Raw genomic sequence first — 27,843 nt, 5'->3', positions numbered from 1 at the left:
GCAAATATTACTTGACTTGAATTATCGTTTCCCTCCGTTCAGTTATTACATATTTTTACTCAAGACCCACTTAAGGCTCCAGAAAGTTGATGTTGATCTAAGAAAGATTATAGCACTCGGGCTTATTCACTTGTTGGATTTTTACGGAGTTGTATGGGATCTTTCCCCTTTCTGGATTAAAAATTTTACTGATTGTTTTCGGGCCATTTCATTTTTTGTTCTGAAAAAAGTGTTTTCTTAAAAATTTGTACACATGTTCAAATTTTGCCGCCATACGCAATGACGTTGTCGGTACGGCCCTGGGTGTAGAATGAAAATGAGTTTGATAGACGTGACTAGCAAAGCCAGTATGTACTAGTATTTTTTTTTGATTGTGGCACTCGTACAATATTTTCTTGTAACAACTCCGATAATTTGAAGTTAGTGTGCAAGAATAAATTAATGTTAAAATGTTCTTTGAATGACTAATATATGGTAAACTAACGGAGCAGAATTATTATTGCATTAACCAAAATATGTAATATTTACAACTATAATCACACTAAATAGTTATACTTATATCGCCAGTTTCTTGTAATTCCAATGATATTCAAAGCGTACAAATTTCACCAGGATTTTCTAGCAGCTATAAGAAATGAAAATTTTCCTAATGTAATTTACTCAAGACCGTGTAAAAGTTGATTATATTAATCATTGAAAATATATAATCACTATAAAGTGTATCTGATCCCAATATGGATTTGGCAATCACGTAACGAGGTAATATATTTATCGTTTGTACAACGAAACAAAATTTTGGCAGTCAATTTTATAGTTCGGAGCAGTTATTCATTCCTCGAAAAATTTCAAGACCACTTTCAACGGATAAAGTGTATTAATGTTTGGTATTATAAGCTCATGGAAGAGATTTATATGATTAGTATGGATGATATAATGATACAGTGTTTTGATTAAGATTCTGCGATGGCTGCAGGTGTAAGTTATTCCTGACTACAACAGTAGATATAAATGCAAATGTCACTAATCTCTTTATGAATTAGACGTTATGGTTGAATTTTTATTTGGAATGCGTGTCTTCGTTTTCAAGAAAATTAACGCCCACAATTAATCGATCAGGCGTTTCAGGATCCAACAAGTCTATAAAAATTTGTCATTCATTAGAAAGTCTAATTTTGCAAGTATCATTCTGCTGATCCAACAATAAGTTGCACGAAACCACCACTTGTCAGTGTTGGTTCACATAATCGCTGTGTAAATTCAGAATAATTCTAGGTGGTGCTTATACTTGTTGCCAACCGACTATTTTTAGTAGAGACTTTTAAACAGGGAATTACATCAAGCTGCTGTATGACCGCAAAGCCGCGCATACTCATCCTGCATGTTACACATCGCCTACCGGCGAAAATGTTGATTTACGAGGTGCGCAAAAAAATTACTACGATTAAGCAAACATGTCATTTCTTTTCATACACCTTGCGTCACTCACACCGTTAATGACGAACTTCATTTCGAATTGGCTAGTAGGCGGTAGAAGATATTCATCAATGATCAAAGTTCGAGTTAATTCATTAATGAACAATCTATTGCCATTTGAAATTTTGCAGACAAACGTTGTTCAATATATTCGACCCTTGGAAAGCTTCATTGTATGAGACAACGGTAAGTCGATACCATTATTATTTCGTTTTTTTTTTTTCAAAAAAGCGGCTGGTATTGATTATTAGCATTTCACGACACCTGGCTGCATGCTTGTGTAATACATGTACTGTGTGTATATTTGCTTTTAGTGACGCTCAATAAATATTAGTCAGCCAGCGTTTCGTGATACGTGCACGAATCTTGAGCTGTGTCGGCATACAAGTGTAAAAATATAAAAGAAAAGGTCCGCAATTCCCCACGTGAAAATGGTCATATGTTGAATCATAAAATGTTTTGAAAGAGTTCAGCATGTAATTTATTACATGATTTATCTCATAAATTCGATAAAATATATAAGAAATTACATAACAGATTACAAAGGTACGAATCATCAACTGTGTAGTGGGATGTATTATGATTTTTGGTCCAGTATATCTGTTGATTCGTATTTTTGTAACTTACATATTGTGTGATCTCTCATATATTTTAATGGCATAAAAAATTACACAATAAATTACAAAAGCAAAATTCGTCAGTTACACGAGATCAAGATATTTTAGTGAACTTATAAGATCAAATCATGTAATAAATTGAACGCTAAATTCTTTCAAAACATTTTATGATTCAACACATAAACACTTTTAGTAGGGTCGCGATCATGCAACGGTTTCGACGGTCCTCGAAGAAGTTTGGATCACTTGTTATTGCGGTACCGACCTTGATAGCGGATTAAAAAATGCAGCAGTTGCCATGCAAATACAATACCCGGTTGACATTGAGTTTAAAAAGTGTGATCATTCGAAGCGGAGGCGAGAGTCGGAATTACATCGTAACACCTACCTCACAATCAGTCACGAAATCGGTAAAGTGACGAAGTTAATTAGCTCAAGTTTAAAAATGAGGAAGAAAGTGCAATTCAAGCATTTCGACGATTTTTCTCTCCTTCTCTTGAGTGTACTTTTATTTCTCTTGCACCGATTCTGGGTGCAAGGTGCAGTCGATAAACACGCGGCAGCTTCGCAGTTTGATAAGATTCTGGACTCTCCTGACCTGGTCCTCATCTCTTACGGCGACTGACCGAGCCGACGAGAAATGTTATACGAGTGTGGGTGCGAGTGTTCTATGAGTCACTCGATTTCAGTCTGCAACGCGTCGTCGACAGTCAGTCGCTAGAGTAAGACATGGGCGAACCAGTTGTGACCGTGAAGCAGGGCCACCTTCGAGGCCTCGAGACCGAGAGTGTCGCCGGAGGATCCTACCTCTCCTTTAAAGGCATTCCCTACGCCGCGCCGCCGGTCGGCGAACTCAGATTCAGGGTAATTAATTCAATCATCCAAGTATCCAAAATCAGGGACTGCATGCATCGAGTATTTGGAGTAAAACTGCTGGGCATTTTTTTAGTCGAAATTTTCACATCAGGGTAGCGTGTATTGTATACAGAAAACTAGTTGTCACTTTCGGAATTTCACTATGATAATAGAAGTCAGGTATACGGTACTTAATTTATTTATCCCAAGTACTCAAAATCGAAGAATGCATCGTATAAGTATCTAGAGTAAAGTATTAGAGAAGTTTTCTACGGGAATTGCTGTAATGCAGTACTGTTTATTTTACACGGAAAATTACCAGCCAGTTTTGGAAATTCACTATGATATACTAGATAGGAGTTTGAGCAGAAGTTATAATCAAACCTCATAGTGGTTTGACAACCAGAATGCTATAAATCTTTCCTGTAACTTATACCAGTGATCTCAAAGAAAGGCTTCAGTGTCTATTTGTGAAGGTTTTGGCTTACGTTTGTTGGGTTGTGTTTTGTTGCTGCTAAGGTTGAAATATCATGTCTGGATCATGACTAATATAAAATGGAGACAAAAAATTATGTCCTTCTCTTGACAACATAAGCTGATTGGCATGATAGATGGTTTTGATTCAAGTCCAAGGAGGCGGTAAAATGTAGTCGTAGATGCGTCGTCGAACTCTTGGAAATCGATATATTTAATACAGCCGCGAGCATGATCAGGATTGAATTACCATATAGTCAGATTTACTCTGGTTACATAGGTAAGAACTTAGCAATATAAGTATAGTAAAGAACCGATCGAAAGAAGTTTGCTTGAACTACACACAGTGGTTATTTATAGAACATATATTGTTAGCGTAACTGTGATATCTTAGATAGACATGTCTGTTCAATTAATTCCAGCTTATTTATACATCTAGCTATATTGAAGTTCTTTGTACGTACATGGAAAAAATGTGTTCAATTTACATGCTCAACGATATTTATAAGGATTAAAATTTTTTGAGGTAAAAACCAGTTCGACTGGGGCATTTGACAAGTTCGAAAAACATTTGCGAATGAAAGTTGACCACGTTAAAAAGTAATTCTCACTGTCATCCTCGTAATTTTTATTGCAGAGAAGTGCTATACAAGTACGGTCTTGCCCGTATAGATCGGATATTCTTTTTTTTCCTTGTAAATAAACGTGATGAATTGGCTTTGATCACATAGATACACTATGTATGACGGTTTGCAATTGCAGTCAGAATTGTTTAATTCGAATCGTTCCTAACGAGGAGAGAGACAGGACAGCAATTGTAAGATTCGGGCATCTTTTTCGATTACACTGTTCGCGAGATAGTAAGTTAAAAAATTAATTTCATTCGACTGTTGCCAGTCAATGCAACTATCTCTAAATTGGTATTTCAAAATGAAGAGCAGTTATTCGTATTCATTTCGAGATATTGCAGGTTTATCGGAAGGTCTTTATTCAATTAAGTAGATTACTCGGTTGCATAAATACTGCATAATCAATACGTATTATTAGAAAGGCCGTGGGCGTCTGATATTTATAACTGATTTGATGGTCAATTATATTTACATATGTATCAAATCTGTCCTTGCTGATTAAACTGTCAAATAAATACTTGTGAATGGCCGGTATCGTTGTGAGATTAATGCCACTGATAATACCTTCCATTTGCGTTGGTAGTCGATTCTTACCCATGGTATCGATAATCAGTATTGGTGGATCATCGTCAGTTAAATTCAGAAACTTACTTATACCTGCCTACCTACCTCTTTTATCCTGCAGGATCCACAACCAGCGGCGACATGGACGGGAGTGCGAGAAGCCTTCATAGAAGGGTCAAAGTGCGCTCAACTGGACATGTTTACCAAGACGATACTTGGAGATGACGATTGTCTCTATCTGAATGTCGCCACGAAGTCTTTGACAGGGTCACGGCCAGTTATGGTTTGGATTCACGCGGGAGCGTTCGTCCTTGGTGACGGAGGATTTGGGATGTATAGCCCCGATTACTTGATGGACTCGGGAATCGTTTACGTGAGCATCAATTTCAGAGTTGGCGTACTAGGTGAGTTTAGATGGGCAGACGGTTGGACGTTGTTCAAAACCACCGATCAAGGGGGCATTCAGTTGGGGAAGATGTAGATTTAGCAATGGGAAATCATATTGTAAATCGAATAAACTTTGGTGATTGAAATATTCTTTGAAATAACAAGAAATTCATCAAGATATTTGAGATTACTTCGAATCATTATAAATCACACGTGAAGCGTATTGGAAATCATGGAAATTGTTGCAAGTGTTCCGGTAGATAACGAATGGTTTCAACTCATTGATTTGCTTTTCATCGACTAGTGATTTTCATTGAATTCAGTGATGTTTCACTGTCCTACGTAATTTCCGGGGATTTCCGTTGTGATTACCTGTGATTCTGTCGAGTCTCTAAGCCACGGACAATCGTCTGGAACGCTCGGAAACTCGAGTTGATATTGGAAATTAATGAAAATCACATGATAAGGTATTGCTCAATAAAAATCACTTGAAATCCATGCCGATGAATTGGAATCATTTATTCAATTTCCGTGAATGACCCCTTGCAAATTACTCGTTACGCATGATTGAACGAATTTTCATTCGCTCAGGATTCTTGAACCTCGACCACGAGGTGGCGCCTGGAAATATAGGTCTGAAAGATCAGGTGGCAGCTTTAAAATGGGTAAAGGAAAATATCGCCCAATTTGGAGGTGACCCGAATAACGTGACGGTATTTGGAGGCAGTTCCGGTGGTGTCTCCGTGCACTACCTGCTTCTGTCACCACTGGCTAAAGGTATGTTACTGTTTATTTGTCATTTGCGTTAGCACACGGCTGGTAATACCCGAACCACTTTTTCTGGTATCAAGGTCTTTTCCACAAAGGCATCATCCAAAGCGGGGTGGTGTTCAACCCATGGGCGAGCGTAACGAAGACTGTGGATACGGCGCGTCGCTTCGTCTCTACACTTGGAAGGGATATTACCGACCCTGATGAGATTGTCAAATTCCTTCGCACTATTCCAGCTCATCGGCTAATCGAAGTTCAGGAGAATATGCTCACTCCAGAGGTGAGTAGTGAGTCTGAAAAGCAGGCGATGCTGTAGGAATATTTTTAAATATGTCAAATCTAATTTAGTAACGGAATTCAGTGAACGAAGATGCTCTCACAATCAGTTGCGTTCGCCAAACGCATCGGTCTAGTGGGAACTTAGTGACATTCTGTATGAATCTGCTAAAACGAAGAAATGTTGATATTCTTCTGTTTTTCAGGAAAGAATTAACCTTATATATCCATTTGGACCTGGCGTAGATGCCAAGAGCGTCGAACCATTCATGCCAAGGCCCCTTGAGGAAACTGCTGCCGAGGGCTTTGATGTACCAGTCATAATTGGATACAACAGTCACGAAGGAATCCTCTTCTTAATCGGTAAGTCGATTATTGATTAAGTAAATAGAAATACTTCAACTAATTCTTCGCATTTCACTTGCTCCGACATTGTTTGATTGCCTTCTAGGACTTCAGGATGAGGCGTACGCAAAACTCGATGAAAACTTTGAAATAGCAGTGCCCAGAAGCTTGGCGGCAAAGGCTCCGTCCAAGGTACCGGAAATGGCGAAAGAAATAAGAACGTTCTATTTTGGAGACAAGCGTATAACGAAGGATCTCGTCGATGAATACGTCCAATGCTGCGGCGACTTACACATTGTTGCAGGCATTCAGAAGGTAGTCGAGATTCAGATGGGGAAGAAGTCGCCGACGTACTTTTATAGGTTTTCCTACAGTAGCCCAACATCATTAGCCAAGACCTTATTCCAAGTTCAAATGAAAGGTAGGTGTGACAGTGTATACTCGGTAATTTTGTCAGTTGTTCAAAGTTTCCTGCAAACTTCTTATTGAAATGCTTACTAATCTCACTAAATTATCTTCCATTGTATTTGCCCGTCATTTTCGCAGGTGCCATGCATGCTGAAGAACTTCAGTATATATTTTTCGCCTCTCAGTTCCGCTATTACATAAAAATGGAGCCTGGCTCGACTGAAGTCATGCTTCGTGATCGATTCGTCAGAATGTGGACAGACTTCGCCAAAACAGGGTAAACGCGATTTTTTTTAGCAATATAACTAATGACCAGTGAAAAAGTATTACGTGTTGCGTCTGTTGGTAGGTAACATATGTATAAAATTTTCAATCCATAGAAATCCTACGCCGGTAATCGATGATCTAATTACCAAGAAGTGGGAACCGATTACTGAAACAACCAAGAACTATTTGGAAATAGATACAGAGTTTTCAACTGGAATAAATCCCAATAAAGACATGTGGCAGACATGGAAACGCATCGAAGCCATCGCGTCTGATTAGTAGCACCTCAATCCTGAAAGTATTTGCTACAGGTGATTACTGACAAGCGAGTTTAAACTCATCGGAGTTCTCTAAGCTACCTAAACAGCAGCTAAGTAATTTTGTATAACTTACTGCAGATTTGCTTGAATATTGTTCATCTTATTGTCAGATAAAAAATATATGATTTTTGATATCACACCATTGTGGGCTTTCAAGTTGTTAGGGTTTAATATTCGCTGATGTATTTTTATATCGCCAGTATATACTGTGTTGTCTAAGCTTAAGTTTTTGTAACATGACTTATTTCGTAATAAAAATGTTGGTATCCCCGTCCAACGCCCATTGTAACCTTAGGATTTAGCGATTCAGACACGAGCGCAAACTGATCATTTGCAATATTTCTCCAAACTTTATTTCTTGGAAAATATCAGTACTTGGTCGGTATTCTATTTTCCTACTTTATTCACGTATCATATGTCACGTATCACATATTTCTTATGTATAATATACGAATCTCGGCATTGAGATAATCACGACCTAAAATATGACCTTAATACATCACCACTTGAACTATGACGGCAATTTTAATGATATAAGACTTCCAGCTATCCGGGAGATAGTAGGATTAGGTAGGATTCTCGGAGGGAATCAGTACATTTAGAGTTCGTTGTGACCGCTAGACGGGGCTTTAATATGAACAATCCTGTGGTTGAAGTCAAGCAAGGACTGCTCCGTGGTGCTACGGTAGAAAGTGTCATTGGCGGTTCTTATATCGCTTTCAAAGGTATCCCATACGCGGCTCCTCCAGTTGGGAATTTAAGATTCAGGGTGAGTTTCTTTTGTCTGGTACTCCAGAGTTCGGCTTTTGCACTCACCGAATATCGGTTTTAGTACAACATGAAGTTGAGTGTATGTATCTGAGTGATAATGTTCTTATACTAGTGACCTTTGATTTTACATACACGAGATAGTTGAAACTCTTCACACTCGATTTTAAGGTATACATATAAACCTGATAAGTTGGATCGTGTCTTATTTTAATGAGTTATATTACATTGTACAACATCGAGAAATAAGTAATTATTTATCTTTACTTGTGGAACTTTCGTTGTAAAAAATTATATGAATAACTTACTTGAAATAAATGGAAGCAGTGTATTAAGCAGTGATTTGAAAATCACATGTGGAGACGATTTGCAAAAAGGTTATGGTTAGGTGAAAACGGTAATCCATCGATCACCAGAATGATCGAATTTTACTATTCAGATCAGTTTCGTACTTTCTTTGAAACGAATCCGCGCAACTCATGTAAAATACATTTCATTTGGGAATTGAAACGTGGCTGATTATTATTACCAAAACTGTCTACATACCATGACTATTAGGATCCTCAACCAGCGCATTCGTGGACAGGTATACGAGATGCCTTGGAAGAAGGATCCAAATGCGCCCAATTCAGTCTGTTCACCATGTCCATAATCGGCGATGATGATTGCCTTTATCTCAACGTAGCCACACCTTCATTAGCAGGGTCGCGACCAGTCATGGTTTGGATCCATGGAGGAGGCTACTTCTTTGGTGATGGAGGTTCTGATGTCTACGGTCCAGATTATCTGATGAAGGCGGACGTTGTCCACGTTGGCATTAACTACAGACTCGGTGTTTTAGGTGAGTCCATATGCTTTGCCATCTATCCTAAAAGATTAATTTGCCATAAACATACCGTCCATTGCCACAAGGATTCCTTCAACTTGAGCACGAAGCTGCATCGGGTAACATGGGACTCAAGGATCAAATTGCCGCCCTGAAGTGGCTCAAGGAAAATATCGTAAAGTTCGGAGGCGATCCAAACAACATCACACTGTTCGGACAAAGTGCTGGTAGTGCTTCTGCTCATTATCTGCTACTGTCTCCACTTGCTAAAGGTACTTGACCACGTGTCGAGGAATTCGACAATATGCTTTTATGCAGTTCCATTTCTAGACTGCGTTGCGATTTCACATCGATGACATTATTTTGCGTTAAGGTCTTTTTCACAAAGCCATCATGCAGAGTGGAGCTCTATTGGCTCACTGGGCACACATTTCGGAGCCGTTAAAAATGGCGCATCGCTACATCGCTGCCTTTGGCAAAGATATAACCGACCCGAATGAGATCGTTGAATATCTTCGTACTGTTCCAGTTCGCAAGCTTATTGAGATTCAGGAAAAAATGTCAACTCCAGAGGTAACCAGCCAAGCATCGACGTCCTTGTAGCGTGTGTCAATGTTTTCACAGTCTATATCCTCACTCGAAAGAAACTTTATACGAATCGTCCTATGTTCCAGGAAAAAATGAATGTCTTAACTCCATTTAGACCCACTGTTGACACCAATAGTGCGGAGCCACTGATACCCAAGCCTCTTGAAGAACTTGTTCAACAAGGTTTTGATGTTCCAATCATCATTGGTTACACCACTCACGAGGGGGTAATTTTTTTGACGAGTAAGTTTACCGTGCCACGACATCTCAGATAACAAATATTCCCTTTACATTTTTCATCTGTTGTCTCTTAGTTTGCAATGTTCGTATTGGATTTCATCTTGCTTCTGAAAATGTATTTTCTAGGTGGATCGGAAGAGGTATATAATGCAGTTGAAAACAATTTTGAAGCCGCAGTGCTTCGAGTTCTTACCGACAGGGCGCCATCCAGGGTAACAGAGATCACTAAGGAGATTCAAACGTTTTATTACAAAGGAAAGCCCATAACCAGAGATCTCGCTACCAATTATGCTCACTTCGCTGGTGATCTGCATTTCGTTAAGGAGCTGCATAAAGTGGTTGATATTCAGCGTGAAAAAAACTCCCCAACGTATTTGTACAGGTTTTCGTACGATAGTCCTGATTCAGTGACAAAGCTTATTTACGGCGTGATTAGAGAAGGTATGCAGACAAGTAATTGCACTCTATAACTATACATTTACAAAAACAAGCAGATCCGGAAATTTATAAAATTATTTGTGTCATCGGATATCGTAAATCTGAATTTACAGGCGTCCTTCACGGCCAAGAGAATCAGTATCTTTTCTTCCCGAAGAATTATCGCGAGCATGTCAAAATGAAGCCAGGGTTTCCAGACCAGATCTTTAGTGATAAATTGATCAGGTTATGGACGAATTTTGCGAGAACTGGGTAAATACGACACGAATATTGAACTTTTTTCGTTACTGTCTCCAGTCGCGTGATGACTTTGGAAATTTGTTTTATTAAAAACTTTCTGCGTTTTCTGTCTTATTTATAGTAATCCAACCCCAGTAGTTGATGATCTGATTACTACAAAGTGGAAACCGGTGACGAGAACAGCCAAGAACTTCTTAGAAATCAATCAAACGCTCTCCAATAGCATGAACCCAGATGAAGAAATGTGGGAAATGTGGAAACGTATTGAAGCCATGATAGGTGGTCAGTAGGACTTTAATTCTGAAAGCATCTTCTGGTGACTGAAGCGAGAATTTGTGTTCCTTTGGGTTTTCCATTTGGGTGGACAACTGCTGACACACTTGATACTGATGATTTCGCCAAATCACAGTTGGATCTCTGTGGCTCAGAACGTTGATCAGAGAATGCTGTCGTATCGCGCCATACTCCAAGAAATATACACATGCGAAAATTGATTCTTGAGATGTTCTTTCTCGTACCAGCGCAACACTGACTCAAAAAGTCATTTATGTAATAAACATGTTTTCAGTTTCACCTTGTTTGTACGACTGAGGTTTAACTCTTGATTGGACGAAGAACCCAAATTAATTAAGTATTGGAGATGTTTCAGGATTGTAAATTTAATTGTACTCATTTGTAGGAAAACTTTACTGTACTATGTTATTATAAAAAATGTGGTCTCTCTTTCTTCTACTTTTCATACACTTGTCGATATTATATCGTACGTTACGATACGTGAGATCAAATTTCCGTAGCGTGCAGTATTTTTCGGTAAAAGGTTAAGTACTCTTATTGGATGTTATTACCAACTGAATTTTACCATTATTGTCCGTAAACTGATGACATGTGCCTAGTATTTTATTCGAAAAACCATAACAAGATAAGGTTTGACTTTTTATTACTTGAGTACAGTACTGCTACTTCGAAATGTCTTTTAATTTTACATAGGTTGATTTTCCATAGATGTAGGAACGATTGGAATTTAACCCTTCGTGGTCAGACGGGCTCAAAAGTACCACAACATCAACTTTCCAAGTAAATAAGAATGTATATGATCGCAGTGACCCAAAATATTCACGTTGATTAAGTGGGGATAACTGGTGCCTGATTGTGAGACTCTCTTCAGATTGCAGAATAAATGCCAATTTGGAACGCCCAATATCAAGCTGTTATTCCCTAAAAGTAAAATAACTCAACAAGTTTACCTTTACATTTTACCCAAAAAAAAAAAATGGAACAAACCTGTTCTAGTCGAAAAACTCATCGCTTTTTTTACACCAAGCATGATAGTACAGTGTGAGTTTGCCTGATATTTTTGCGAAGAATAAAATAATCTTAAAAATTGGTTTTTTGTTATTATTCATATTATGGAATCGCCAACATTGATCACAGCATTCTGGAAAGTAGTATAATTTTCATTAGGATGTTCGTAACTTTGTGTACTTGGTACAGAGAAAAAAAACCAGAGAATAGAACAGAAAATACTGAGCATGTTAAAAATGCTGTTGAATTGTATTGGAAAGGTCGATGTATAGTTTTAAAACGAAAGTAATTACGTGACGGTGCCTGCCGTTTTAAAAAGGGTGATATATTTAAGCGCAAATCCTTAATGGTACATCTTTACAACAAGAAAAGCACCGTGCTATGCAAATTCTATTCGAATCGACACAGTGGCTCGACTGGAATCCTGCTCACAAACAACTCGCACCTAGAATCATGAGATGGAAAAAACTAAATCCCAGCATTTGTTTTGGATGTGGAAAAACCGTATTGCAGAATTCGTTTTTGTAACACCTATACCGAAAGTCCTCTTTATGCGCCGTTCATAGGCACTTAACGGAGTTTTTCTTATGCTGATGCTTGAAAGACATCTCAAGTGTTAGTGGACAGTGCATAACAATACAGGACTTTAGGTTACAGGCAGAGTGTACAGAAAATAGTGTTCGAAATACGATTAAAGGGTGGCTTTGTCGAACTCGTTACCGGCAGATTCTCTGTGCGGCATTGCCGCCTTATACTCTTGTATCGAAAAATACTATGAAATATGTCCGAAAATGATGAAATTAGTGATTCCCGTTTCGAAATTATGAGAGTTATTGGTTTGGTAACTGTATTCGCACATCTACGCGATAAACTTTGCGCATAAATAGATTCATCTCTTACGTAATCAACACCTGAGAAAAGGTAAATTGATTCGTCTTGCGTGGCGTTTTTGATGCGATCAGTAGTGTATATGTATATGCCGGTTCTAACTCAAAGATGGCGGCGCTCCCCCCTAGCTCCCCCCTAGCCCCCCCCCCCCCCCTCGACTCACGGCCCCCCCCCCCCCCCCCCCCCTCGGTCATTTTCGGTGGCGTTTTCATAGGATTTGACACACACGCACGCACACACACACACACACGCACACACACACACACACAAAATAATTACTGTCGAGACTTGTTTGGCGCAGGAAAGCCGCACATAAATCGGATAGGGTAAAACCTGCTAGTCTCTCTATCTAATAAAAAAGTTTCAAACAAATGAACGTAGAAAAAGATTATAATAACAATAGTAAAAAAAGATTATAATAACAATAGTAAAAAAAGATTATAATGACAATAGTATACGCATGAAGTTGGCGGTGGGGTGAGATCCCGAAAACAGAACAAAAAGCATCTAGCAAACCCTTTGACAGCTGTCATCGGCTGTTTATGACAGTCTTTGACAAATATCTTTATAGGTATCTGTTTCTGACGCGCAAAAAATGAACATGCAAACGAAAATTATCAAGATGATTCCCGACAGGAATTGTCTTTTTCGCGCGTTGGCGTATTGTGTATACGGCACTCAAGATCGACACGCAGAGGTGAGACTGAGTATCGTTTCAAATATAGTGGATAATTGGTCTACATTTGCGGGTTTTATTACAGGTAATGAGTCAAACGGTGCTGTGATTAGGTGACCTGGTGATTACAAATCACATATGAATAAAAATGCAATATATGCAGCTGCGGATATTATTAAGATATGTTTAATCGTGTATCGCGAAGAACAAATTCATCCACACCGGATCGGATCACAAAATGGAACACAATTCTCGCTACTCTTCACCGGCGACGGAGACAGTGGACACTTTGATGTCTTGCAGAACCAAAATAAAATTCAGATAGTGAGTAATAAGTATGAAAAGTAACAATCAAATAATAGTCAATCTAAATATATCACCAAACAGTCAAAAGGACAGCCTGGATTTACGATGACAATGGAGAAAGGAGGAGTTTCAAGCAGCAGACAAGGCGATGAAGATGGCGGATGGTCGGAAGTATCACAAAAGAAAGAGGAAAATAAAATTGGAAGTGCGAAGAACCAAATAAGCCATAGAATAATATCCATCAAATATTCGTACAACCAGGAAAGAGGACGACCAGGATCGATGTTGACCACAAGAGAAAGAGGTGTTTTGCGGAATGAACATCAACGCAAATATAGAGAAAAAAATAATATAAAGAAGGTGATTTTGGAGAATAACCGGCAGAGCGGCAGTAAAAATAATTCAACGAAGGGTGTCGAAGAATTAGAAGAATCGATTGCGATGATTGATTCGGAAAATAAATCGAGAGGACGACCAACCAATGTGATGTACATAGAAATGTATACCTTTGATCCTACGTACGTTTTGTACCTTGTAATTGTATCTAGAATTAAGTCTCAAAATCTAAGAAAATGCTACTCCGAACACCACTTGGCAATGATGGAGGGTTTCGAGCTGCGTCATGTAATGTGAACTCTACGATGAGTATTTGGACGGGTTCAGACAAGACCAGAGTGCAAGGTCGGCCGATAGCTGCGGTACATTCAGAGCCAAGGGTCTGCGGTGTTGGGTTACTATCGCTCTAGGAATGCAAAACATAACTCGGTTTGAGTACAGCTCGGTCAAGGATGGAGAGCAAGGTCGAATCTTACATAAGCTTCGTATTGAAAAAAATTCTCTCTTAAGAGCTAAGGTGAAGGTATAAAATTATTTCATGAATATTCTTTAAAAAAAAAACAGTTTTATTACATCTGTCGCGAACAGAAATAATAAAATAATGTACAACTCAGTCATAACAAAATTTAATATGGAAGGTTTAGGTAATAAGCAGGGATGTTTTAAATATATCGTTCTGAGGAGGGCCCCCATCACGGCTGAAACGTAAACACAAAAAAAGTGTTTTGATGTTCACGACCTTCATATCCAAGAATAATATTATTCAACAATTCACCAAGGTCAAGAAAAATCGTCTTCTTCACTATTCCAGAATTTCCGAATTCCCTGGCTTTTACGGGTCTCAAGATTTTTGAAGTTACAGCATTGTTCAGCTCTGCGGGATCTGCGACATTGCACAGTCTCTTGTTCCGTATATTACGCTTCGACTGTTCCTTCATGTTGATTTAATGACAGGTCCTGCACTTGCTGTCCACTTCAATTCCTTCTGTGCTTACTTTTCTTTTTTTCATCAATCTAAGCTTCCATTCGTTGGTTGAAAATTGGTGTTCCTTCTCTATTGATATCTGTCTATCTCCTTGACCTGCTGAATTATTTTTGCTATCGCTCTGCCCGTTATTCTCCAAAATCACCTTCTTTATATTATTTTTTTCTGTATATTTATGTTGCTGTTCACTCCGTAAAACACCTCGTTCTCTTGTGGTTAACATAGATCCTGGTCGTCCTCTTGCCTGGTAATAGGAATATTTGTTTATTATTATTCTCCGGCTTATTTGGTTCTTCGCACTTAAAATTTTATTTTCCTTTTTCCTTTGTGATACTTCCGACCATCCACCATCTTCATCGCCTTGTCTGCTGGTTGAAACTCCTCCTTTCTGTTCGTTGGTTGAAAAGCCAGTATGATATTTTTTGTTCGCTTTCCTATATTTTCGCTGCTGTTCCTGTCGTCTAATTTTTCGCACTTCTATGTACATCACATTGGTTGGTCGTCCTCTCGATTTATTTTCCGAATCAATCATCGCAATCGATTCTTCTAATTCTTCGACACCCTTCGTTGAATTATTTTTACTGCCGCTCTGCCGGTTATTCTCCAAAATCACCTTCTTTATATTATTTTTTTCTCTATATTTGCGTTGATGTTCATTCCGCAAAACACCTCTTTCTCTTGTGGTCAACATCGATCCTGGTCGTCCTCTTTCCTGGTTGTACGAATATTTGATGGATATTATTCTATGGCTTATTTGGTTCTTCGCACTTCCAATTTTATTTTCCTCTTTCTTTTGTGATACTTCCGACCATCCGCCATCTTCATCGCCTTGTCTGCTGCTTGAAACTCCTCCTTTCTCCATTGTCATCGTAAATCCAGGCTGTCCTTTTGACTGTTTGGTGATATATTTAGATTGACTATTATTTGATTGTTACTTTTCATACTTATTACTCACTATCTGAATTTTATTTTGGTTCTGCAAGACATCAAAGTGTCCACTGTCTCCGTCGCCGGTGAAGAGTAGCGAGAATTGTGTTCCATTTTGTGATCCGATCCGGTGTGGATGAATTTGTTCTTCGCGATACACGATTAAACATATCTTAATAATATCCGCAGCTGCATATATTGCATTTTTATTCATATGTGATTTGTAATCACCAGGTCACCTAATCACAGCACCGTTTGACTCATTACCTGTAATAAAACCCGCAAATGTAGACCAATTATCCACTATATTTGAAACGATACTCAGTCTCACCTCTGCGTGTCGATCTTGAGTGCCGTATACACAATACGCCAACGCGCGAAAAAGACAATTCCTGTCGGGAATCATCTTGATAATTTTCGTTTGCATGTTCATTTTTTGCGCGTCAGAAACAGATACCTATAAAGATATTTGTCAAAGACTGTCATAAACAGCCGATGACAGCTGTCAAAGGGTTTGCTAGATGCTTTTTGTTTTGTTTTCGGGATCTCACCCCACCGCCAACTTCATGCGTATACTATTGTTATTATAATCTTTTTTTACTATTGTTATTATAATCTTTTTTTACTATTGTTATTATAATCTTTTTCTACGTTCATTTGTTTGAAACTTATTATAATCTTTTTCTACGTTCATTTGTTTGAAACTTTTTTATTAGATAGAGAGATTATTAGATAGAGTGATTATTAGATAGAGAGATTAGATTAGATAGAGAGACTAGCGGGTTTTACCCTATCCGATTTATGTGCGGCTTTCCTGCGCCAAACAAGTCTCGACAGTAATTATTTTGTGTGTGTGTGTGTGTGCGTGTGTGTGTGTCAAATCCTATAAAAACGCCGCCGAAAATGAACGGGGGGGGGGGGGGGGGGGCGCCGTGAGTCGAGGGGGGGGAGCTAGGGGGGAGCTAGGGGGGAGCGCCGCCATCTTTGAGTTAGAACCGGCATATATACACTACTGCGATCAAAGTGAAACTTCCAAATAGTCGGTGAAGATCAAGTCGAGAATCGCCAGCGGACGCAGAGTTCAGTTTGCTCACTAATTGTAATCGAGGTTCGAGTATGAGTGACCTTTTGGTTAAAGTTGAACAGGGGCTCCTTCGCGGTGCTGTGGTAAAAAGTGTTGTCGGAGAGTCTTACATAGCATTTAAAGGTGTTCCATACGCAGCTCCTCCCGTAGGGAAATTGAGGTTCAAGGTAAGTATATATTTTGATAACCGATTACGAATGTAGTTTCGAATTTTAAAGGAACAATCCAACTTTTGACACGACATGCGACATATCAACATCGTTTGTAACTCACCAAAGAATAATTTCGTTCCGCATTTTAGTTTCTGGCAACTCAAATTTTTCAAGTTCCACCACCACATTATTTTATTCCAACTACGGCAAGATGTCTGCGTTATTAATGGAATTTTATTCTGATCTTTTTCTCTTCAAGTGACTTGTTCATTCCTGGTTTTAGGTCACTGCCAAGTTTTATTATTAAGGGATCGTCTCAGTGTGACCCACCGAAAAATCACTGGTTTTCGCGAATTTTTTTTTTAATGTTCAAATAAACTAATCGGTCCGGTTTTTTTTTCATAAATAAATACGTTTATGAAGAATACAAAATGATTTTTTTAAAGTTTATTTATTGAGTGCATCATTGTTGTATAAATTGTTGTAATTTCACGTGAAAAAAAAAGGTGCTGCACGGTTTCCACGATGACGGCCGCAATTTTGATCTGAAAAAAAAATTTCAAAAAGATTATTGATCTGTAGGAAAGTCGCTATCGCGCTATGGAGGGGTTTTTTTTTCAAATTTGACAAAATGGCGGCGGTTTGAACAAAAAGTGTCGAATGTGGCCCTTTTTTTCGACAGTTTTTCGTAAAAAAAAATAGGAAGTTTTCAAAAAAAAAAAAAAAAGCTTCCATAGCGCGATAAAGAATGACGTTTAAAATGTTCTCCCGAAATTGGAACTAGATATCTTTAAAACTCTTCCTTTGAGAGTGGAAACCGTTTTGAAAAACACCATTCTGAGAAAAACGCGTTTAAAGATTGAAGTTGGAAAAGTTTATATAAATCGTTTACTTACGATCAATCGGCGATGCCAGGTCTTGATTTTTTTCTTGGGGGTTTCTCTCGTACGTCTATCCGTGGTGGATGTCAAAAACGAACTGAAATGCTTGGACAGTTTATTCTGCAAGGTTATAGAACCTAAGCATCTTAGTACTCGCGCAGGTAGAAACCCCGTTCCCTTTCTACAAGAAGCGCTGTAGCGACCGTAATAATTTGAATTTCGATTTAAAAATTTGAGAGAATGTTTAGAACAGTGTATACTATACGATAATGCAAAAAAAAAAAATAATTTTTTGAAAATTTCACACTGAGACGATCCCTTAACATTATTCGATAGAGAAATAATGATATGAGGAACTTTGATTTTACCAGAATTATCGATATTTACCTCTGTTTTCAGATAAACGAGCATAAAAATTATATTATACATGTATAGTGAATGCAAGAGATTCGCAAACCGTTGGGCTTTCAATGTATATGTAAACTATAAAATCAAAGCTTCACAACAAAGAGTCAAAGCGAATAGTTGATAAAAGCACAAGTTCAGATGTGATGTACGATTCTTACATAACTGAAATACGGTATCGAAGCCCAAATTGTTTTCATATTTTTTTCGGCGGAATAAAACTTGGAGAATTACACCAAGAAGACTACGAAACTTGATTCCATCATCATATTTCAAGGTTTTCGTATTTGGATCAGCTGTGAATCTTTATCCGCAGCTCAGAGAATTGGACATTGGACATTGGACATTGGACAACACAAAATTAATGTAAATTATTCTCTCAGGACCCAGAACCTCTGCAACCATGGACAGGCATCCGAGACGCACTGGAAGAGGGACCAAAGTGCGCTCAGTTCAATCTATTCACCAAGTCGATAATTGGCGATGACGATTGCCTTTATCTGAACTTAGCGACACCTTCACTAACGGGGTCACGACCCGTCATGGTTTGGATTCACGGAGGACTTTTTAGTTACGGTGACGGAGGTTCTGATATCTACAGTCCAGATTATTTGATGAAGACGGACATCGTCCACGTCGGCATTAATTACAGACTTGGTATCTTGGGTGAGTCCATGTTCCATACTATCAATCTCGAGTTATCAATTTCTCACAAAATACACTATCCATTCTTAACAAGGATTTCTTCAACTTGAGCACGAAGCTGCGTCGGGCAACATGGGGCTTAAGGATCAAATCGCCGCCCTGAAGTGGCTGAAGGAGAATATTGCTCAGTTCGGTGGTGATCCAAACAACATCACACTCTTCGGGCAAAGTGCCGGTGCTGTTTCTGCTCAGTATCTGCTGCTATCTCCACTCGCTAAAGGTACTTGATAATATAATGAGGAATTGATTAATACTTTTCTTTTACGTCCATCCCGATATGGCATTGAAAATTTACATCGATGATAATTTTCTGACTTAAGGCCTCTTCCACAAAGCCATCATGCAGAGTGGAGTTCTCTCAGTGCCCTGGGCATATGTGTCAGAGCCATTGAAAATGGCGCATCGTTACGTCGCTGCTTTTGGCAAAGATATCACCGACCAGAATGAGATCGTCGAATATCTTCGTACTATTCCAGCCCATAAGCTTATTGAGATGCAGACGAAGATATCAACCCCAGAGGTATACCATATCTGCCCATTCTCGCAATCAGTATCAATTACTTCGTAATTCGACTATCAACCTATTCAGTATACTTGATGCTTTGACACGATTTTTCGGTGGTATGTTCATACGGTTTTAAGTCGTATATTACGTGTTTTTCAGGAAACAATAAATCTTGTACTTCCGTTTGGACCGACCGTGGACAACAAAAGCATGCGACCTTTGATGCCCAAGCCCATCGAAGAACTTGCTCAAAAAGGTATCGACGTTCCCGTTATTATCGGATACACCGCTCACGAGGGAGCTATTTTCTTTTCGCGTAAGTTGACTTTCTTTCAGACCAAGAAAATTCTCTTCATGTTTTTGTATAGTTGAAAAAATCCAAGAATATTCACAATGAACGAACGTTTTGTGAAACATTTTCACCAGGCGATTTTCAACCGAAATATGCAAAACTTGATAAAAATTTTGAGGCCTCGGCGCTTCGACCCTTGACCGCAAAAGCGCCATCCAAAGCAGCGGTAATCCTCCAAGAGATCAGGAAGTTCTACTTCGATGGTAAGCCTGTGACTAAATATCCCGCTGCCAATTACGCGCGGTACATAGGAGATCTACAATTTATCCGGGGAGTTCACAGGATGGTGGATATTCAGCGTGAGAAAAAATCTCCGACGTATCTTTACAGATTTGCCTATGACAGTCCTAGGTCAGTCACGAAGATCATGTACAACGTAGATGAGAAAGGTTTGTATACATGTAATTAACTAGGAGGAGGGTTTTGTTCACTCAATTCGATGTGAATTCATCTGGAGATCAGCACGTTCTCTGCAATAATATAGTTAATCAACATGCGTGAATTAGGTAAAAAAATAATCAAATCGATTGAAAGTATATTACCATTTCATGGGTAGTATATGAAAACGAACGAAGACTGTTACCATGACAATTTTTAACCTAATTTCTCATACCATGTGTACTCTCAGATGTTATCGGTTTCGGGGTTTCACACGCTGAAGAAAATCCGTTTCTGTTTTACCCGTCAATGTACCGCGAGCACGTGAAAATGGAGCCTGGCTCCCCTGACCAAATGGTTAGTGACAGATTGATCAGACTATGGACGAACTTTGCAAAAACTGGGTAATTATTCAACTCGCTATCCTTGCCTATTTGAGGCTCATAAAAGAAAGTTCAGCGAAATGTAATTCATGATTACGAATTTTTGGAACGTTCCACGGGGTACCAGTAATCCAACTCCACTGATCGATGATTTGATAACTACGGTATGGAAACCAGTGACCAAGGCAACCAAGAACTATTTGGAAATCAATGAAGAACTTTTCACTGGTGAGGATCTCGATGAAGAAATGTGTGAGACGTGGAAACGCATCGAAATGGTCTCCAATACCTCATCTGAGCGTTTCCATCCCGGGAGAAGTTAGGAGCAAGAAATTATTTCTTCGAGCCCAGATATGTCTGAGGAGTTTGCGAAGTCTACCACCAAACAGACGGTCAAGTGATTGAAATTACGTAGCTGCAGATAATCCTCGCCCGCCTCTCGATACCATTCTTAAGAAAAATCATAGCTTGGTATATTTCTATCATTTCCAGCAATCTTTTTCACGTTGAACATATTTGGAAAATATTCTTGCCCTTTGTCAACGATTTCTGTTTGGGAACCCAACAGTTATATTTTTCTCTGTTGTAATTGAATGAATAAATTTCTGTATGTATAAATTTACGCTATCGAACTTACTCCCGCATACAATGAATGAATAATCACCTAAGAGTATAGTTCGGCAAGGGAGAAGAGAATCTGTCAGTCGATATTCATAGAATTGTGACGTCACCGAGCGACTGCTTAACGCTCGATGATTCGACCAACCGCTTCTTATAAAAGCGCCACCGCGGAGCGAGGATCACTTCTCGTCTGACCAGCACCGAGTTTACATCAGATTCGCTCATTAAAAGACCCCATATTGGTTAGATAACAGGTTGACAACGAATGCCTGTTGTTATTTAAGTTCGTGGCAGGTTTCGCAGGGTTAAATAAAGCGATGCGAGCGGATTACAATATAACGGAAAAAATATCTTTATTTAAAGTGGAAAGGAGAAACTTTTTAAAAAAAAAGGGGGAAAAAGAGAGGCGTGTGTTTACAGTATAGCGGCCTGGGCGAGAGAGCCTCCAAAAAAAGAGAGCGTACGCAGACGCGAGTTCGGGAGACTCTCCCCAGCGCCTCTTTGGGCCATGTCGCTCCAACTAGGAGAGGGATCTCATTTTCCAACACTCCCACTTTGGATCGACATGTTTACATTTTTTGGTCTCTCAATTACATTGAGTTTATCTCGTAGATACAAGAATTTTGGTTTCGCGAGCGGTTTGGTAAATAAATCAGCTAATTGCTCGTCTGTATGGATGTACTCCAAGTCAAAAAACCTTGTTTGCGTAATTTTCGCGCACAAAATGAAAACGCACGTCGATGTGCTTTGAAAACTTTGTAATTTGCGGATTTTTAATGAATTTTATGGCGCTCTGATTGTCCACGTACATCGTGGGAGCTTCTCTTTTGTGTTTAATGACTAGCTCGTTGAGTAGTCTGTCTAGCCAGACTATTTCTTTGGCCGTTTGACTCGCCGCGTAATATTCCGACTCCATCGTTGACAACGATGTCGACTTTTGTTTTTGCGAGCCCCATATCACAGGTGTTTTTTCAATTTGCACAAAAAACCCGGTTGTGGATTTTCTGTCGCCCTTGTCTCCGCCAAAATCTGCGTCGCTATAGGCGTTTATCTTAAAATTGTTAGGTTCGTTCGGAAACAAAATTCCGTGGGCGACACTACCTTTAATATATTTTAATATTCTTTTTACCGCGTTCCAATGCACTTTTCTTGGCGATTGGGAATACTGACTAACCACGCTCACGGAATAAGCTATGTCGGGCCTTGTCACGGTGGCCAGGAACAGCAGACTGCCAACTGCTTCCTGATATGGCACGTTGATGACCTCGTCTCCGTAGCTCGGGTCTCGTAAGCTTAGGTCGGTGTGTTGATCCGCTGGGATAGACACGCTGTTCGCATTCTCCATGCGAAAACGATCGAGTACCTTTTGCGCGTATTTTTGTTGATTTGCGAAGATCGATCCGTCCGGGAGGCGTTGTATTTCCATCCCCAGAAACATTCCCAATGGGACGACTGTGATCTCCAGAGCCGATGCCAAGTGCTGTAACAGATTCTCAATTTTTGCTTTACACGTTGAAGCGATTAATCCATCATCGATGTAAATTGCAAGAATCAAGGTGTTGTCGTCATGGTACGAGACGAAAACGCACGGATCGGCCGAAGTCGCCTTGAGATTGTGTTTTTTCAAGAAATCTACAAATTTCATGTTCCAGCATCTCGCTGCTTGCTTGAGACCGTAGAGTGCCTTTTTGAGTTTGCAGATTTTTCCGGAATCGTCTTCGAAACCTTGCGGCTGTTTCATATAGATATCCTCTTCGAGCTCTCCGTGGAGGAATGCCGTTTTAACGTCGAACTGCGCAAGATGCATGTCTGTTGATGCTGCGATGGCCAGTATGGACCGGATCGACGGAAACCTCACCACGGGACTAAAAGTTTCTTCGTAGTCGATTCCCGGACGTTGCGAAAAACCTTTGACGACTAATCTCGCCTTGAATCGTTCGTGGTTTTTGTCTATCCCTGTTTTTCGTTTGTATATCCAACGATTTGGGAGTACCTTTGCTCCTGGCGGCGGCACTACGAGTTCCCAAGTTTTGTTTTGTCGCAACGATTCCATTTCGTCCATCATCGCATCACGCCAGGCTTCGCTTTGCGGGCTCTGCGTGGCTTCCTCGAAGGTCGTTGGCTCTGCGGTTTCGGTGAGGAAGAGGTTTTCGATGTCCAATTCGTAGTCTCCGTATCTCTGGGGCTGACGCAGAGTCTCTCTGCTCCGCAACCGTCGTGCCTCTTCCTCAGGCGGTGGACCTGCGTTATCCAATGCTGCTCCTGCGTCTTGGAAATCTTCGTCACCCGATTCACTCGAGGTCGTTTCTTGTTGTTCCGTTTCTTCGTCTTCGCTGGAGAGGATCGGCACGTTGATTGTCGCGTGTTTGCTCTCCTCCTCTCTTCGCTCGAATGTGCCCTTTGTTTCAGACATGAATTTGACGTCGCGAAGCGTGTTCACCTTGGCCTCAGCCGGATACCACACCCGGAAGCCCTTGGTGCAATCGTCGTAGCCTACGGAGTAGCCCTTTTTGGCCTTTGGGTCCCATTTCTTTCTTTTTTGCTTCGGAATGTGCGTCCACACTTTAGTTCCGAAAATTTTGAAGTTGATGTCTTTGGGTGGTTTCCCAAACCACAATTCGTACGGCGTTTTTCCCGGGATGCTGCTCGTTCCAGTACGATTGAGGATGAAAGTTGCCGTGTTGACCGCTTCTGCCCAGAGTCTCGACTCCAAGCCTCTTGCATGGATCATGCTTCGCGCTGCCTCCACGATTGTCCGGTTTTCGCGCTCAATTGCCCCGTTTTGTTCCGGCGTGTAGGCAACACTGGTTTCGTGTTTTATTCCGTTCCTGAGCATGAGGGATCTCATCTCTTTATTTGTGAATTCGAGGCCATTGTCGGTTCTTAAAACCTTTATTTTTCTCCCAAGTTGAGTTTCAACGTTTTTTAGAAGGTTTTCGGAAAATGTTTTGACTTCGTCCTTTTGGCTCAGAAAATACACGAATTTATAATGCGAAAAATCGTCTTTGAACAGTAAAAAATACCTGGATCTTCCGATGGACGGATTTTCCATTGGTCCACACAAATCTGCATGAAGCAGCTCACCCGGTTCGTTCGACTGGGATTGACTCTTCGGGAAGGGTTTCCTGTTCATTTTTCCTTGCGCGCAGCCGTCGCAAGACCAATCGCTGACCGGTTTCGTTTTTATGTTCCATTTTTGTAGGACGCTGCGGACGTGCTGAATGTTTTGATGCGCCAATCTTTCGTGCCACGTTTTTAGCGAAGCGTCTTCACTGATGTTGGCTCGCTGCGGAATCAACTCGCTGTCCTCAGTGTCCGGAGCGCACACCCTGAATTTCATTTTGTACAGGTCTTCGAAGCGTTCTCCCACTGCGACTGTAACCTTATCCTTCTTTAGGTTACAAAATTGCTTATCTGAGGTCATTTCCAATCCTTTATCGAGGGCTGAGGACATAGAGAGTAAATTATACTTGAGTTGCGGAACCCAAAGTACTGGCGCCAAGTGGTGTTTCTCCCACTTTGACCCGTTGAACGAGAGGATGTCTATTTCTCCCACGCCTTCTCCCCATATAATATTTCCATTTCCAACTCTGATTCGAATTCGCTCGATAAGTTTTTCAAGTTTGACAAACCATTGTCGATACGGAGACATGTGTTTGCTCGCAGCGGAGTCTAAATACCAGTCTGTAGAAGCTTTTTCGGACGATAAGACATTTGCACTAAGCGTACCTGTTACGAAGGCGCTGCCTCTGCTTTCTGATCCACCGCTCTGCTGATTTTTGCTCGTTGTGGCTTTTAGGCTGCGACATTGATTTCTCCAGTGCCCAGCTTTTCCGCAGTGGTTGCAGCGGCCCGGTCTCTTTCCTTTTGCTTGGCGTTTGTCGCTTGCCTTCGCTGAAAACGCTGTGTTTCCTTGGCCCTCCGCTGTGCCGAGTCGAAGTTCCTGCATGGTGAGACGTGCAGTAAGATTTGATAGCGTTTGTTCTTGTTGACTTGTCGAGTCCCACGCTGTTGCAAAATGCTGGTAGGAAGGCGGCAAGGTCATTAATATTTTGGTAATGATCATGCTATCCGATACTGGCTCTCCAAGGATTTTCAACCTGCACGCTAAGTCGTTTATCTTTGCAATGTGCATGGATATGTCATCCGACGGATCTTTCCCCAGCGAGTACCAATTTTGTTGCAGGAGGTGCTTCGATGCCTCGCTTTTGTTTTCAAATATCGCATGCAACTTGTCCCACATATCTTTTGCTGATTCGCAATTTATTATGTGAAGCATGCACTGTCGACCTACCGTCTGCACAATTATTTTTTGAGCCGCACTGTCGACCTTTGTCCATCTTTCTAACCTTTTCTCGAAGGCAGCGGCGGCCTCAGCTGTCGTCTCGGTTGCCGAATGTACCGGCTTTGTCAGATTTCCATTTATTATTTCGATCGCTCCGCTCGCGAGAATGAGAACTCGAATTTCGAATTTCCATAAATTCCAGTTATCGATTCCTGAGAGTTTTTCAATTTTTGTGAGTTCGTTGTCCGGCATGGCTGTTTTGCACTTTGCACGAGGCTGGCTAACCTATAAGGACTACTCGCGATTTCGAACACGCGATCGCGGAAGTTACTTTTCTTATATCTCACAAAATATTGTTCACTTCACTTCCTTGGGCCCATAACCTGTTGTTATTTAAGTTCGTGGCAGGTTTCGCAGGGTTAAATAAAGCGATGCGAGCGGATTACAATATAACGGAAAGAATATCTTTATTTAAAGTGGAAAGGAGAAACTTTAGAAAAAAAGAAAGGGGCGAGAGAGGCGTGTGTTTACAGTATAGCGGCCTGGGCGAGAGAGCCTCCAAAAAAAGAGAGCGTACGCAGACGCGAGTTCGGGAGACTCTCCCCAGCGCCTCTTTGGGCCATGTCGCTCCAACTAGGAGAGGGATCTCATTTTCCAACAATGCCCTCTTTTACTTCACTCCACGTAGTTTGTGCATATTCATTGGGCACCTAGTTCGTGTAACATTGTCCGCAGCGCCTAGTTTGCGCTATTTTCTCCAAACAACTTGTTCGTTTACAATAAGTAAACACATTTTGTGCATACCTTCCTTTAATTCTGGATACGTTGTCTACTCACCTTTGAGAATACCCAACTTGTGCCTACATTTCCGGACAAACCTCCTCAATCAACAATGAATCAATACTGTTTATTTACTTTTCAGATATTTCCGACATACAGGGCAACTCAAGTTATAACACCTCGAATATTCTTCCAGTTTCAATAAATTTTTCTTATTCTACCTTATTTATTATAATTGTCTTTCAAATATGTCTTTTTTTCATAAAGGCTAAATCTTATCCTTTGAACGATTCATCCGAGCCAATCCACAAATTAAACAATTTCTCATTCAATAATTTCCTAGGCAGATTTTTACGAGGGTTTTGCAAACGTGAACCCTCGAAGCATTGTTTTTGCAGGTATACTAACAGTTGTGCTATAAAAATTTGTTTTTTCAACACCCGATTAAACAGTTCGATTTTCGAAGCCTGTGGAGCAATTGCAAAGTGACTAATTATCGAACACCGTGGTAAAACGACGTTTGTGCATGCGCACAATTGAAATACTTTCTTCTGCGCATGCGCATGTTTGTCCAACTCAACTTCATGCACTGTGTCGTTGATCGTGAGTTCAGAGTTAACTTGGTCAAATTTTATGCAAGTAGCACCTTCGGTGATTTTCAAATCGGACTTTCCTTCACAGGTATTGCAAAAAATAGAATGTACCATATACTTGTGGATGGGCGATACCTGACTCATGTGATCATTTTGATCGCCTTGGCTCGAGCAGCGCTTACACTTGCCTTTACGGTTCACGCTACAAACTTCACAGTCATCGGTAATCGCCCACTTTGCGCACTCGTAACACAATAAATTATTATCTCTACAACGCTTTGATGAAACTGACAAATCTCGCGCGATAAACTGCTACCCAAAGCCCCAATTTTCATGTACATACATACGTGTGATAATTATAGTATTTGACGTTTGGGACGACTGTGGCATGATGCGATGTCAACCCGAACATGAGTCATAACTCCGGTTGCTTGAGTTAGGCGCACGCATTGTTCCGCGTATAGAGAAAGTCACAATATAGTGAGTGTTTTTTTTTTCGGTGTCTGAAGTCAAATCAAGAACAAGTCTCGTTTAGTGTTTCGGACCTTCCGGGGGGCGCCCTCTTCGGAACTGTAATGATTACTTCATTTACTGTACAATAGTTACAATTATAAACTTCGAGGAAGGATTTACTAATAATATCTATACTTACATTAGCATACGTGAAAAAAAAAGATTAAATTAGCCGAGTCAAACTCATTCCTTCAGGGAAACATTCTTGTCCTTGAAAATAATGCTGAGAGAATAAAGCCGAGGTCGTTAACTACAATCGTGAAAAGCAAGGTTAGATTTACCGTTATCATCAAAATGCAC

The 27,843-nt window shown here is 40.2% G+C and overlaps 3 protein-coding genes and 1 long non-coding RNA gene across 5 annotated transcripts; 3 read left to right on the top strand and 1 right to left on the bottom strand.

Annotated features, from left to right (window-relative positions):
• The first annotated feature begins 1,591 nt into the window (after nucleotides 1–1,591).
• LOC107224817 (esterase FE4) lies at nucleotides 1,592–7,660 on the top strand. 2 transcript variants are annotated; one of them, XM_046745594.1, is made up of 8 exons: nucleotides 1,592–1,659; nucleotides 4,734–5,016; nucleotides 5,591–5,776; nucleotides 5,851–6,050; nucleotides 6,253–6,409; nucleotides 6,498–6,812; nucleotides 6,938–7,076; nucleotides 7,180–7,660. In XM_046745594.1, exons 2-8 carry the CDS (start codon nucleotides 4,809–4,811, stop codon nucleotides 7,343–7,345), a joined length of 1,371 nt encoding a protein of 456 aa, XP_046601550.1. In that variant the 5' UTR covers nucleotides 1,592–1,659; nucleotides 4,734–4,808; the 3' UTR covers nucleotides 7,346–7,660. The 2 variants fall into 2 exon arrangements, with proteins under 2 accessions (XP_046601550.1, XP_015520506.2); XM_015665020.2 differs by lacking the exon at nucleotides 1,592–1,659 and adding an exon at nucleotides 2,685–2,954.
• A 143-nt stretch (nucleotides 7,661–7,803) lies between these two features.
• On the top strand, nucleotides 7,804–11,869 carry LOC107224827 (esterase E4). The gene is made up of 8 exons (XM_015665033.2): nucleotides 7,804–8,155; nucleotides 8,713–8,995; nucleotides 9,067–9,252; nucleotides 9,354–9,553; nucleotides 9,655–9,811; nucleotides 9,935–10,249; nucleotides 10,360–10,498; nucleotides 10,608–11,869. Exons 1-8 carry the CDS (start codon nucleotides 8,021–8,023, stop codon nucleotides 10,774–10,776), a joined length of 1,584 nt encoding a protein of 527 aa, XP_015520519.2. The 5' UTR covers nucleotides 7,804–8,020; the 3' UTR covers nucleotides 10,777–11,869.
• A 5,073-nt stretch (nucleotides 11,870–16,942) lies between these two features.
• On the top strand, nucleotides 16,943–21,354 carry LOC107219638 (esterase E4). The gene is made up of 8 exons (XM_046745591.1): nucleotides 16,943–17,157; nucleotides 18,812–19,094; nucleotides 19,168–19,353; nucleotides 19,454–19,653; nucleotides 19,798–19,954; nucleotides 20,065–20,379; nucleotides 20,619–20,772; nucleotides 20,879–21,354. Exons 1-8 carry the CDS (start codon nucleotides 17,023–17,025, stop codon nucleotides 21,072–21,074), a joined length of 1,626 nt encoding a protein of 541 aa, XP_046601547.1. The 5' UTR covers nucleotides 16,943–17,022; the 3' UTR covers nucleotides 21,075–21,354.
• A 6,102-nt stretch (nucleotides 21,355–27,456) lies between these two features.
• LOC124295478 lies at nucleotides 27,457–27,801 on the bottom strand. Its single transcript, XR_006905420.1, has 2 exons — nucleotides 27,683–27,801; nucleotides 27,457–27,600 (listed from the first exon to the last, which is right to left on the bottom strand). It is a non-coding gene; the product is annotated as an uncharacterized LOC124295478 (long non-coding RNA).
• Nucleotides 27,802–27,843: the final 42 nt, after the last annotated feature.

Source organism: Neodiprion lecontei, chromosome 7, assembly GCF_021901455.1.
Source record: "Neodiprion lecontei isolate iyNeoLeco1 chromosome 7, iyNeoLeco1.1, whole genome shotgun sequence".
NCBI lineage: Eukaryota > Metazoa > Arthropoda > Insecta > Hymenoptera > Diprionidae > Neodiprion > Neodiprion lecontei.
This window is presented reverse-complemented; position numbering and strand designations above follow the sequence as displayed.

Excerpts from the sequence above, each read along its gene's own strand:
- LOC107224817 (XM_015665020.2), top strand. The coding sequence starts at position 2,820 with ATGGGCGAACCAGTTGTGACCGTGAAGCAGGGCCACCTTCGAGGCCTC. Across the intron at positions 5,777-5,850 it reads TCTGTCACCACTGGCTAAAG|GTCTTTTCCACAAAGGCATC; the intron begins GTATGTTACTGT and ends TCTGGTATCAAG. Across the intron at positions 6,051-6,252 it reads AGAATATGCTCACTCCAGAG|GAAAGAATTAACCTTATATA; the intron begins GTGAGTAGTGAG and ends TCTGTTTTTCAG.
- LOC107224827 (XM_015665033.2), top strand. The coding sequence starts at position 8,021 with ATGAACAATCCTGTGGTTGAAGTCAAGCAAGGACTGCTCCGTGGTGCT. Across the intron at positions 8,156-8,712 it reads TTGGGAATTTAAGATTCAGG|GATCCTCAACCAGCGCATTC; the intron begins GTGAGTTTCTTT and ends CATGACTATTAG. Across the intron at positions 9,554-9,654 it reads AAAAAATGTCAACTCCAGAG|GAAAAAATGAATGTCTTAAC; the intron begins GTAACCAGCCAA and ends CCTATGTTCCAG.
- LOC107219638 (XM_046745591.1), top strand. The coding sequence starts at position 17,023 with ATGAGTGACCTTTTGGTTAAAGTTGAACAGGGGCTCCTTCGCGGTGCT. Across the intron at positions 17,158-18,811 it reads TAGGGAAATTGAGGTTCAAG|GACCCAGAACCTCTGCAACC; the intron begins GTAAGTATATAT and ends TTATTCTCTCAG. Across the intron at positions 19,955-20,064 it reads GGGAGCTATTTTCTTTTCGC|GCGATTTTCAACCGAAATAT; the intron begins GTAAGTTGACTT and ends CATTTTCACCAG.